Source organism: Pristis pectinata, chromosome 6, assembly GCF_009764475.1.
Source record: "Pristis pectinata isolate sPriPec2 chromosome 6, sPriPec2.1.pri, whole genome shotgun sequence".
NCBI lineage: Eukaryota > Metazoa > Chordata > Chondrichthyes > Rhinopristiformes > Pristidae > Pristis > Pristis pectinata.
The window spans coordinates 70,720,709-70,733,348 of NC_067410.1; the positions used below are offsets into that span (position 1 = coordinate 70,720,709).

Sequence of the window (12,640 nt, forward strand, 5' to 3'; positions counted from 1 at the left end):
CACCACCACCTTCTCGGGACCAATTGTGGATGTTGCCTTACACATTGTGCAAATGAATGAAAACATTCTGAGTTTGGTGCCCCCTCGTGGCCTTAGGCAGTCTCTCCTTCTACTACAGCAACAGAAGATAAGATAAAATATCTTTATTAATCACACGTACATCAAAACACACAGTGAATTGAATCTTTTGCGGAGAATGTTCTGGGGGCAGCCCGCAAGTGTCACCACGCTTCCGGCGCCAACATAGCATGCCCACAACTTTCTAACCTGTACATCTTTTTTTTGTTTTTGGAATGTGGGAGGAAACCAGAGCACCCGGAGGAAACCCACACAGACACATGGGGAGAACGTACAAACTCCTTATAGACGGCGGCCAGAATCGAACTCAGGTCGCTGGCGCTGTAAAGAGCATTATGCTAACTGCTACACTACCGTGCACAAAATGAATGTTCAATATTCAACAAAAGCATTTTGAAAACCATTCCTATTTCTTCATCTCAAATCCAAATCACCTACTAATTATTGTTCCATGGAAACCAGTCATCTGTTATGATAAGCCTGGAGAAGAAAAACGCTAAAATGAAATCTTATAGTTTCAACCCCTCTGAAAGCCTTTGGCTAAAAAGAGTGCCACTTATTTGATTGTGGAAATTAATGACAGCAAAGTTGGGCTCTATGGTGCCAACTCTTGGACACCAGAGGTACTGATCTGCTTCCACATTTTAAGTGCGACTCACGTTGTTTGGCAAAGTGGGTAATACAATATTTCACGTGTTGCCTATCGATGCTGGGAAAATGCAGGGCTGACAGATCATGACACTAACCTTCATGTAAAGCTGATATGATGTGTGTGCTGCCAAAAGGGGCCACAATGATCCAATTAATACCCATAGGTTAGCAGCAGGATGAACCACTTCCCATCTCCAAGATTTAAATGGATTCTCAGTGACAAGCAGGTTTTGTGGTGAATGTTGAACTCATTGGCTGGAGTTTCTTTGCTGCACACTGTTGGAGATTCACAACTGGGGAGAGGCTCAGGGTGGAGTTTAACACTGGTTCATGCAAAGTCCATCAGGGATAATTAGTGTGTGTGTCTTTAGGAATTCAATATGACAGTGAAGAGGAGGAGGGGGGAGGAGGAGGAGGAGGAGGAGAGGACTCACTAAGTAATGTGTCATGACAGGAGGTGGGGAGAAGCAGAAGTGATCCAGGCGGCCCTGGCCACAATGGTGTTTCTGGGAGCACTTCTATAGTAACGGCAAGGAGCAATGCTTGAGGGTTTCTTCTTCTCCAGAGTCTGCCCGGCGATCAACCACAAGCTTCGGCCACAATTGCTGGCACACCATAGACTCTGGATCGCATTGTCAATGGCAAGGTATGGTCGTGCTGAATTTCCAAGTCTACGGCTCTTCCCAAGCTGGTGCTGGAGACATGCCCCATGTGCAATCTTTTGCTGAGTTCAGGAGGTCACAGAGTCTCTCACCTCAAGAACAGCTGGATCCATTTCCTTTTCATTGGGAAGAGAGAAACGGGTAGAGTGAACCTGGTAATTTTCCAAAGTAGCTGATTCCCAATCATACAAAAAGCCGTCAACTGCACTTACATCACATGTAAGGCTCCATACCAGAATCCTGCAACGTCTGTGAACTGAAAGAGTCGTCGCTTCCTCAACATACAGCTCGTGTGTGACTATGGGCGAAAAGTAATAAAGGGCAATATCAGGTAAATGGGAAGCAGTCATGAAACTTTCACAATGAGGCAGTTCACTGTGCCCGGTATATTACAGCCACTGTCTTCTCTCCTTGTGCAGTTCTTCAGGATTGAGGATGACTTACTTCGACTATAGTTTTGTGATCTCTTGGGTGACTAATGAGTGTGGGAACCGCAAACCAATTCTCAATGAAGACTGCTGTCAAGCAAGGTTGTGTCATTTTCCTTAATACTTTTCTCAGTTTTTCTTGCTGAAACATAATGGTGTTGGTGATGACCAGTTTGAGAGCAATCTGATTGGGCATATGCATGAAAAACAACAATGCAATCAGTGAATTTCACAATCTCACCTAAACTTCAATGAGGGGTGGATAAACTGAAATTGAAAGTGGAAATAAGTAAAGCACCAAAAAGGAAAAATCCATATGGTCCAGGCTGTGGAAAAATAACTCACTTCTTCCCCACACCACACAATTACCCTTGGAGGAGTAACAGTGATTACAATATGTATCCATCCACACCCCAACTTCACACTATAAACCCCAGACTCCTTCAAGGGCAGTGGAATGATGGGAAAATAGACCATATTTTCCTGCGACCATCCAAAAGCATATATATTCAGCAAAATATTGTAGACACTGGAAATTTGAAATAAAAGTTTAGAATGTTAATTTTCCTTCCTCCTTTGCTACGGTCTGGCCTGCTGAGCTTTTCCAAGACCTCTTTTTACATTACCCAAGATAAAGATAGTTAAAAAAAATCAGTTGGAGAAAGAGAGGAAAAGAAAGGAGAAAGAACAAAAAAAAGAACTAAAAGAAAAATAAGAAAAAAAATCTAAGGCCTGACATTTTTGAGATCTGCATCCGGTCCTGAAGAAATGAGATTCCTAGGTTATAAATATGAGACGTTGAATAGTAAACATTTGTGTACATGGTGGTTGTTTAAAAGATACAATGCTGTTGATTACCAGACATTACTGTGTTGTAAGTTTAATGAATGTGCACATTAATACATATAGTATCACTTTCTCTCGACATTGCTGGCCACTTTGTACATTAGTAATGATGCGTGTTATTCACACCTTTAGTTTTCAGCAATTGTTAATTAATATTAATTCAGCTGAAAGCGCTTTGAGCTAGATGGAAGTCAAAACAACTGTTTTGCTGAATATTGTGCTGAATTTTGCTTATGTATAAACGCAGACATTTTTTTTCAGGTTTTGTTCATTTCTATTGTGGTGTTACAGTTTGCAGGGAAAAAAACCTAAACGGGGAAGAAAGCTTCTGGTAAGTTAAAACTTGCGTGCATTTCTCCCACATAAGGCACTGAACAGGAAGTAGACTGATAGTTCTCATCGCTAAGCAAAGATGAATCAAACTGTCGCCAGTGGTAAGGTTTTGCTTCTGATTGTTTTAGGAAGTGGATTAAAGTGGGGAGATTTTGCAGGGGCGCGGCGTAGAGGTACAGGGGAGTGCGATTTTAGGGCAAATTCGTGGACCCCACATAAGCAGAATGGGCAGATTTGTCTCCTCCTGAACTGTTACAGCATACAATGTGGCCGGGTGGAGTGAAGGAGGTTACCAATGTAAAGCGGGCACGAATGTAGAAGAGGGAATACGGAAATAAGCATGGATAGTTACATGATGGTTACCACCTAAAGTTTTGATCAAACATGTCAGGCATTTTAAAACCGAGATTTCAAGGCGTGAAACCCAACAGAATCATACCGACCCCCCTCCCCTCCAAAAAAAAGCACGATTTGTAAGGTGGGCATGGAAGTGTGTCTACCTTGTTAACCAGTCACCTTTTCATTCCCTTTCTTTCTGCAGTGGGACATGCGGCCAACAGATCAGTGGACGTATTTGTGAGACGCTTCCAATTTCTCGTCAATTTGCCGACGTTTATATTGGGCTTGGCTCTCAACGTATTTGCATTGTGGAGCCTGTGCTTTAAATTTAGAAAAAGTAACGAGTCTGTGATCTATATGATTAATCTGATCATGTCGGACATTCTGCTGCTTTTCTCGCTGCCTTTCAAAATCTACGCCTACCATGCTGCCGAGTGGTCTCTGGGTCAGGGATTCTGCACGTTTTTGGAATCCCTGTACTACGTGAACACCTATGCAAGTATCCTGATGATAGCGCTGATTTGTCTGGATCGTTACATCTCCATAACGCACCCCTTTCTGGCCAGGAGCTTCAGATCCCCCAAGCAAACTGCCATCTCCTGCGCCACAGTTTGGATTTTTGTCTGGTCTTGCAGCGCATGCATTTATTTAAGAACCCTCCCCAGATCTACTTGTTTTTTCAATCATGCTTCTGATGTTTGGATAACGTCAATCATTGCATTCCTCCAAACCATATTTGTTGCCTCCGCTCTCACCATGATCTTCTGCTCTGTCCAAATCATCAGAACTCTGCGGAAAAGTGGCGCATTGAAAGACGAGAACAAGTACAACAAATCCGTGAAAGTCGTTCTTTCAAATCTGTCAACTTTCCTCGTTTGCTTCACGCCATGCCATGTGGCGATGTTGCTGTACTTTTTAGCTCGGAAATCCCTGATACATGAAAGGTACCAAGTGCCTCTGCGTAACGTTCTGCAGATCTGCCTGTGTTTAGCCAACGTAAACTGTGTCCTGGATGCCATGTATTACTATTTTGTTATTAGAGAGTTCCGGATGTCGAATAAAGATACACTGACAACCGTTGGAGGCACAAGAGATTCTGCAGATGCTGGGAATCTGCAGCAACACACAAAAAGCTGGAGGAACTCGGCGAGTCAGGCAGCATCTATGGGCGGAAGTGGACAGTCGACGTTTCGCGTTGAAACCCTTCATCAGGACTGGAAAGAGGGGAGATAGCCGGTATATAAAGGGGAGAGGACGGGGTGAGGTAAGAGCTGGCGGGTAATAGGTGGATCCAGGTGAGGGGGGTGGTGGTAGACAGGTGGGGAGGGTGGGAATGATGTGGGTAGCTGGGAGGTGACAGGTGTAAGTGACAAAGGGCTGAAGAAGATGGAATCTGATGCCAGTGGATCATGGAATAAAGGGGAGGAGGTGAGGAGGGGAACCGGAGGGAGGAATGTGTGGGTGATGGGCAGATCAAGAGGGTGGGGGGGGGAAGAGAAGGGGTGATGGGATAAGGGAAATCAAAGGGGGGGGACAGAGGGGAGTGGTTAGCGGAAGTGAGAGAAACCGATGTTCATGTCATCAGGTCGGAGACTACCAAGGCGGAATATGAGGTGCTGTTCCTTTAATCTACGACTGGCCGCGACTTGGCAGTACAGGGGGCTGTGGACGGACATGTCGGTGTGGGAATGGGAAGTGGAATTAAAATGGTTGACCACTGGGAGATCCTGGCTGTTACGGTGGACGGTGCTCGACAAAGTGATCTGACAGCCCTAGCGCTGTGACAGAGCTACAACTTATCATCAAACATGGTGCAGGAACAGACCCTTTCTCCTGCGATGTCTGTGCCAGCTATGATGCCAAATTAAACTAATCCCATTTGTCTGCACATGATCCATATCCCTTCATTCAGTGCCTGTTCATAGGACTCTCTAAATTCTCTTAAACATCACTGTCACTTTCTAATCTGCTTCCCCTGACAGTGCGTTCCAGGCACCTACCACACTCTGTGTAAAAAAAATTGCCTGGCACATCTCCTTTAAATTTTCCCCTTCTCACCTTTAAACTATGCCATCTAGTATTTGACATTTCATTCTGAGAAAAAGATTTGGACCATCTCCCATATCTATACCTCTCATAATTTTATAAACAAATACCAATATACTTCTATTGAGTCTCCCCTCAGCCTTCAACGCTCCAGAGAAAACAATCCAAGATTGACGAACCTCTCCGTATGGCTAATACCCTCTAATCCAAGCAGCATTCTGATGAAACTCTTCTGCATTCTGTCCAAAGCCTCTACATCCTTCCCGTAATGCAGCAACCAGAACTGCACACAATACTCCAAATTGGCCTTGCTAAAGTTTAATATAGCTGCAATGTGGCTACCCGGCTTTTATACCATAAGTATACCAAATGCCTTCTTTACCACAGTATTTACTTATCCTCTCATGATTTGAGAAGACTTAGTTAGTGAGAGATCCCTTCATATGATTGTGAAATTGCTGTATTTGGTTTTAAATTGCCTCATTTGACTTAAGTCAACATTAAAATACCGCAGATTCTGGAGGTCTGAGATAAAACAGAATACATTGGGGATAGTCAGCAGATCAGGCAGCATCCGCAGAGAAAGAAACATGGTTAACACTTAATGACAATGTCCTTTCATTGGAGGACAGGAAGGGCAGTGCTATGATGAGACAAGCATAGAAACAAATGGGTTCAGGAGGTGGAGGAGGGAATCATAGAAACTGGAAAACCAATGGGCTGGATCGTAGAACTGTGGCACCGCTGTGTTCTGTGACTCTAACTTTCAGATCCTAGATCTACAGAGTGCTTGCCATTCACCAAACAAACTGCCCTCTCGCTGATGAAACCAGTGCCCTGCTGGGAGGGGGATTCTCCTGGCCTTTATATCGGTGGGTGACCCCCACCATTCAGTGATCCAAGATTTCCAGCCCAAATCCTCGAGCTAAATGCCTCCCCGACCTTTCCTGGGTCCAGTTTTCCTGGGGTGCAGGGTGGTAGGGAGGGGGCATGGATTTAGATTACTTGTTTGTCCAAAAATACTCGTCAACAAGACAATTTTGTGCATATGTTTTAATTGAGTGTAAATTGACAGGTAGACTCCCAGCAGTTATCTGGAGCTTCCTCAAAACATCATGTTTGAGGATCAATGAAATGGATGCCACAAAATTTGGTTCCATAATTTCTATTCATTCAGAGCCAAAGGCAACTGATGCGTGACCTTTATACTAATAGCAATGCTGGGTACAATGGGAATAGGGATGTTGACCTATGTTCTATCAATGCCTTCTGGACATATGCAGATCAGGACATTAATTATATTTGTATGCAATTTTATATTTTTATATTAAATTTGATTGAATTGTTTATTTTTTGTTTGCTTTTATTTTGACATTGTAGCCCAATGGGTGCTGAGATTCTGGGCAATAGAAGCGGCCCAGGAGGTAGTTTTATTGCCTCACAATTCTGACCTCTGGTACTCTCTTGATCGAGTTTGCGTGTTCTCCTGGATGCTGCTGGTAGGTTCATCGGCCTCTGTAAATTACCCCTACTGCAGGTGGCTGACTAGGAGAGAATCAGGGGAATGGTAATAGACTTATATAAGAGACTAGGTTACAGGGAAATAAGTGGGGGAATAGGATTGATGGCATAGCTCTGAGAGCCGAACATAGACTTGATAGGTCGATTGGCTCCTTCTTTATAGACATAGAGACATACAGCATGGAAACAGGCCCTTTGGCCCAGTGAGTCTGTGCTGATTATCAACCACCCCTTTTTACACTAATCTTACATAAACCCGTTTTATTCACTCAACATTCCCATCAACTGCTCCTTAGATTCTATCACGCACTATGAGTAGTTTACAATGGCCTATTGTAAATAACCTACCAACTCTCATGTTTTTGGGATATGGAGGAAACTGGAGCACCTTGTAACGGTAAAGTTGCAAACTAAACTGATGGATGATCTGAGGAACACCTTCATATGACTGAAGTATGGATTGAGCCTTGAGTTGACAATAATCACCTCTGAATACATTGCAATAATATAGAAAGATGTTTCAAGTTCAGCTCCTCAAGTGCATTATAAGGAGGGTAACACTGAAGCAACCTAATCATCTATCCATAAGAACTCAATGAATAATGTTACATTTTGGTCAAATAGCCAAGGTAATTATAAACCCGAATACCTTGTGAACTTTAGCACACACTGCAGAGAATTGTTGGATGGACTGATCAATCATTAAGAATCAATGAGCCACTGCTCACACCAATTGATCACTTGACCAGGAGTTGCATTATATGTAAAAGCCTATTGCAACACAGTGGGATTTCCCTTTGTAGCACAGATTATTTTAATAAATACATGTTTTATTAAAAACAATCTGGCTGTTTATTTTCCTTGAACACCAAAGTGGGATACAGTTAACACATTGAGATAGGGTAAGTGAAACTGAAAACGTAAAAATAAGAGGAGGAGAAGGCCATTCAGCCCTTTGGGCATGTTTGACCATTCATCAATATCATGGCTGATCTGCCTCAGTGCTTTCTTCCAGCAAAATCTCCTTATCTCCTCATTCCCTTAACTTACAGAAATCTATTGGTCTTTGTTTGGAATGAACTCAACAGCCTTTCAAAATAGAGAATCACAATGATTCACCAACCTCTGACTGAAGAAATTCCTTCTCATCACTGAGGGGAAATATCCTCAGAAAATGCTGCACTCAGCAGGTCAGGCAACGACCGTGGAAAGAGTCACCGTTTCAAGTTGAAGACCCTTCATCAACTCAGCTGCCTGACCTGTTGAGTGTTCCCAGCACTTTCTGCTCATGTTTCAGATTTTCAGCATTTGCAGTTGTTTTGATTTTCATTTACAGTGGAAACATCCTCCCTGCATCCAGCCTGTCAAGCCCTGTAAGAATTATACAAGTTTTAATAAGATCTCCTCTCAGTCTTCAAAACTTTAGAGAATACAGGCCTAGTATACGCAACTTTTCCTCATACAGTAAACCCACCATCCCTGTGTTCCTCCTATGAAAAATAGGTAAGGAGACCTAAATTCTTCACAATACTCTAGGTGTGGTCTCACCAAAATCCTGCATAATTTCACTAAAACTCCATTTCTACTGTATTTAAATCGTCCCATTATAAAGGCTAACATTTACTTTCTTATTCATTTGTTACATCTGCATGCTGGGTTTTGATTATATGTATGCAAAGACACCTAGGTCCCTCAGAACATCATTGCTACCGAATCTCTCATCATTTAAAAAAAATACTCTGCCTTTTTGTCATCTGCACCAAAGTGGATGAAGTCACAGTTTTCCACTTCATATTCCACCTGCCACGCTGTCACCTTTTCACTGAGCTGGTTGTTACGGACTCAGTGAAAGTCCCTTTAAGATAGAGAGTGTGTGTGTATGTGTGTGTGGGGCGTGCTTACGTCAATAGAAGATAAAGGACGTAATGACGTGGTTGAAGAAGTTAGAAGGAGAGAGAGAGAGAAGGGAGAGAGACACCAGCCTGCTTGTTTTCTCTATCGATGGATGAGAAACAATAACTGTGTTTGCTACTGAAATCCATGTATGGAAGTTGGAAGTAATCCGGTGGAGTTCACTTTGTTGCTGACCTGTAGAAGGAAACAGGTATTTGTGTGTGGACGACCACGATTCGGATGCTTTTCGGGGTGAGGAAGTCACTACCGAGTAAACGCTGAAGTGTCGTTTGGGGTTCCATCGTGGAACATTTGGATTTCATATTTATTCTCCCTATGTTCTCTACATCTACATCTTATCTTCTGACAACGGTGGTTGTTGAAGAAGCCCTTGCTCATGTTTCACCTTATGGCTTGTGGAACTGAACTTTAAGAACCATTCCGGAACTTGGAGTTTGGGACTTTGTCACACACACACACAAAGAGTTTAGTTCTGGGGTTAACGTTCGAGGTTTAACATTTTTGAATTCTAACATACTAACATTTTTACTTTTATTTTACGTATTATCATAAGTAGTAATTAATAAAATAGTTTTTAAACACTGAATCATGCTCAGTGTGTTTCTTTTGTTGCTGGTTCGTGACATGGTGTATACCTCCTTCAAGCTTCTTTACATCCCACGCTAAACTCAAAATCCTACCTAGTTTATTATTATCAGCAAATTTGGAAACATGACATTTTATTGCCTCAGCCAACTTGTTGATATAGATCATAAATAGCTACTGGACTAGCCACAGCATACCATTCTGAGAGGGACCCGTTTATTCCCATTCTTTACTTTCTGTTCAATAACTAATTCTCAATATGTCAGTATATTAGACCCTATTCTATGTGCTCCAACCATGTTAAACAACGTTCTATGTGGGACCTGATCGAAAGCCTTCTGAAAATCCAAAATCCAAAAGAGTTTCCCCTTATCTACTCCAGCATTATGTATATCCTTAAAGAACTTTAATAGATTCTGCTCACTTCTGTTATTCTTTTCAAGGTGTCTTTCATTATAGAATCCAGAATCTTCCTTTCTAATGATGTCAGGCTTCGCAACGTGTTTTCCTAATTGACCACAGCCAATTCTCCCTTTGTACCTTTATCCATCATATTATGAGCACTCTCTCCTAAAGGCCACTTTACAACAAGACTGTCAATTAACCATTTCTCATTGCACATAATGTGACTTTAAGAGCTTTCTTCTTGGTTAATTTCTCAACATAGGAATCCAGAAAACCACATCTTGTCCACATTCCATGAATTAACTCTCCATGTACACACACCCCTAATTTCCCAAGTTACGCCATGCCCAATATTATTATTTGGTGGCCTCTAGGTAATTCCTACTGATGTTTTCTACCCTTCGTTAATTCTTATCTCAACCAAGATTGATTCCAATTCCACATCATGATCTGCTGAGCCAAGGTCATTTCTTACTAATGCACAAATTTCTTCCCTTATTAATAGTGCAACACTACTTCCTTTTCTTTTTGCCTGTCCTTCCTAAATATTGACCACCTTTGAACATTCATTTCCCAGCTCTGGTCACCCTTGTTTCCATGATGGCAATTAGATCATGTGCATTTACTTGTACTTGCACCATTAATTCATTCAATTTGTTGCAAATCCTTTGAGCATTTAGATTTTGCCACTTTAACATTTTTTGCACTTTGACTCCATTTGCTGCTTCTCTTTGCTGTCTATTTATAGTGAGTATTACTTTTCTAACTCTCACTTCCTGCTTTTTTTCTGTCCTTCCTGAATTCTCTTGTGGCTCCCACCCCACTGTCAAGTTAGTTTAAACCCTTGCCAATAGCAAATTCCCCGCAAGGATTCTGGTTTTGATCCTGTTGTGGTGCAGCCCATCCAATTTGTACAGGTCCTAGCTGCCTGCCGAACCATCTCTCAAGCCTCACATTCATCAGCCTTATCTGCTATTTCTGTACTAATTAGCACGTGGCACTGGAGTAATCCTGAGATTGCTATGCTTGAGGTCCTGCTTTTTAACTTCTTTCCTAGCACCCTAAACTCTGCTTCCAGGGCATCTTTGCTTTTCTACCTTTGACATCTGTACCAATATGTACAGCGACTTCCAGCAGTTCACCCTTCCCCTTCAGGATGCTCTGCAGCAGCTGGTCTGGAACATCCTTAATCCCGGCATTAGGGAGTCCACACCAAACCAGTGCCCCCCGAACTATTAATCCCCTACTGCTATTTCTCTCTTACTTTTCTTCCTCCCCTCATGGTTCCACACTCCTAGTTGACTGCACACCTCCCAAGGAACCATTAACCCCAGCAGTATCCAAAAGCAAAATTCTGTTAGTGGGAAAGATTTTCACAGGGGATTCTCTCACTACCTGCCTAACTCTCAAGTTTGTTAGGCAGTCACACATTCCATCTCTGCTTGCACCATGTTTTGCATTCACCTCCCTAAATGTGCTATCTACAGAGTTCTTGCATCATCGTAACTCTAGCCAGCCACGAAACACAGAGCTCAACCAGGACATTTCATGACCTGACTCACATTTCAAAGGGGAAGAGCCAATGATGTTTAGAAGCAATTGGTACAAGATTCGTTTATGCCTTGCTTCCACATGTCTTTGCCGGCACTAATGCTCCTACATAATACCTACGTTCTGTTGATGTGCTCACTCAGTGATCCTACATAATGCTACCTCCGTAGCTGCTGTGGCATACTTGGTGGGAGGCTGCAGAGGAGACAACCTCAAGCAATTCTGGATCTGGAAGGACTGATTTTGGAATGGACTGCCTCATAGCAGTCTGAACTAGTTGGTTAACAGGCAACAGGAAAGACCCTGGTAAAGAGGCATTGGTGAGATTATGAATGGAGTCATCATGAGGGAAAACAGCAGCAGAGATCTCTACATAGCCTCTGCCACACTCTGGGTTGGGTTCTCAGCAATCCTGTTAATCTGTCACAGTGCAGACTGCTGCAGTGCTCTGACTTCCTTCAAGCACAGTTAACACTTGTATCAGAAGCCATGAGGGTAGTAGTCTGAACCAAATGGAGCTTGCACTTTGGAAATCCAATCTTCCATGGAATGCCCGGATGTTGAATGGCATCTGCTTGTTCTGCCCTCACAGCAGAGCCATAGGCTACTACATTATGGCTGAGTCCAGAAGTGTGTTAGTAGAGTCACTCTCCATTTCTATCTTGGAAAGGATGGGCTTCAATCTGGCAAGAACCAAATGATAAGCCAGAGGTCTCCTTCAATATGATTAGAAAATATGTGAGTACATAAGTGAAGGCCTGCGAAAGGTTGATGCTAGACTAGTCCTTGACACAAGTTTTCTGATCAGCCTGCCAATGCTTCAAGCATTTCAGTGTGCATAGTTATCACTCACCTTCTATAGGCTGCAAGTTGGACCCAAACCTGAGCCCTCAGTAGGCAAGCTCTCCTTTTTCCCATGGACTCCTCACATGGACATCCTGGCTTTTAAATTAGTCTTTTAAATTACATGCAGTACCAATATTTAAACTGGCTAGCAGTGTCAAATTGAACAATGGCATGTTTCCATCTTCACTCTCTATTTGGTCTTCTCCCAAACCGTGTCCATGTGCTTAAGGAGATGTGTATGTGTCTCCAGCCAGTCAGCTGCTGCAGCTTCTGATTATGCAATACCCTGTCCAACAAAAGAGATGGAAGAGTGTTTGAGTAAAATGCTGATCGTGGTTGAATAGATGACAGTATGTGCCAGCTGTGCAATGAGCAGTTAAGTGTGAACTACAAAGAAGCATGTGAAGTTAGGGATAAGTCTTGAATGGTAGTGAT

The 12,640-nt window shown here is 42.7% G+C and overlaps 2 protein-coding genes across 2 annotated transcripts in view; one reads left to right on the forward strand and one right to left on the reverse strand.

Annotated features, from left to right (window-relative positions):
- Positions 1–12,308, reverse strand: part of LOC127571584 (ubiquitin carboxyl-terminal hydrolase 47-like) — a 44,579-nt gene extending 32,271 nt beyond the window's left edge. The window contains exon 1 of the mRNA XM_052018098.1: positions 12,213–12,308. The gene's annotated coding sequence lies outside the window, so the exon portion shown is untranslated. The remainder of the gene's footprint in view (positions 1–12,212) is intronic.
- Positions 3,710–4,570, forward strand: LOC127571852 (G-protein coupled receptor 55-like). Its single transcript, XM_052018597.1, has one exon. The coding sequence runs from the start codon at positions 3,710–3,712 to the stop codon at positions 4,568–4,570; it is 861 nt and encodes a 286-aa protein (XP_051874557.1).
- Positions 12,309–12,640: the final 332 nt, after the last annotated feature.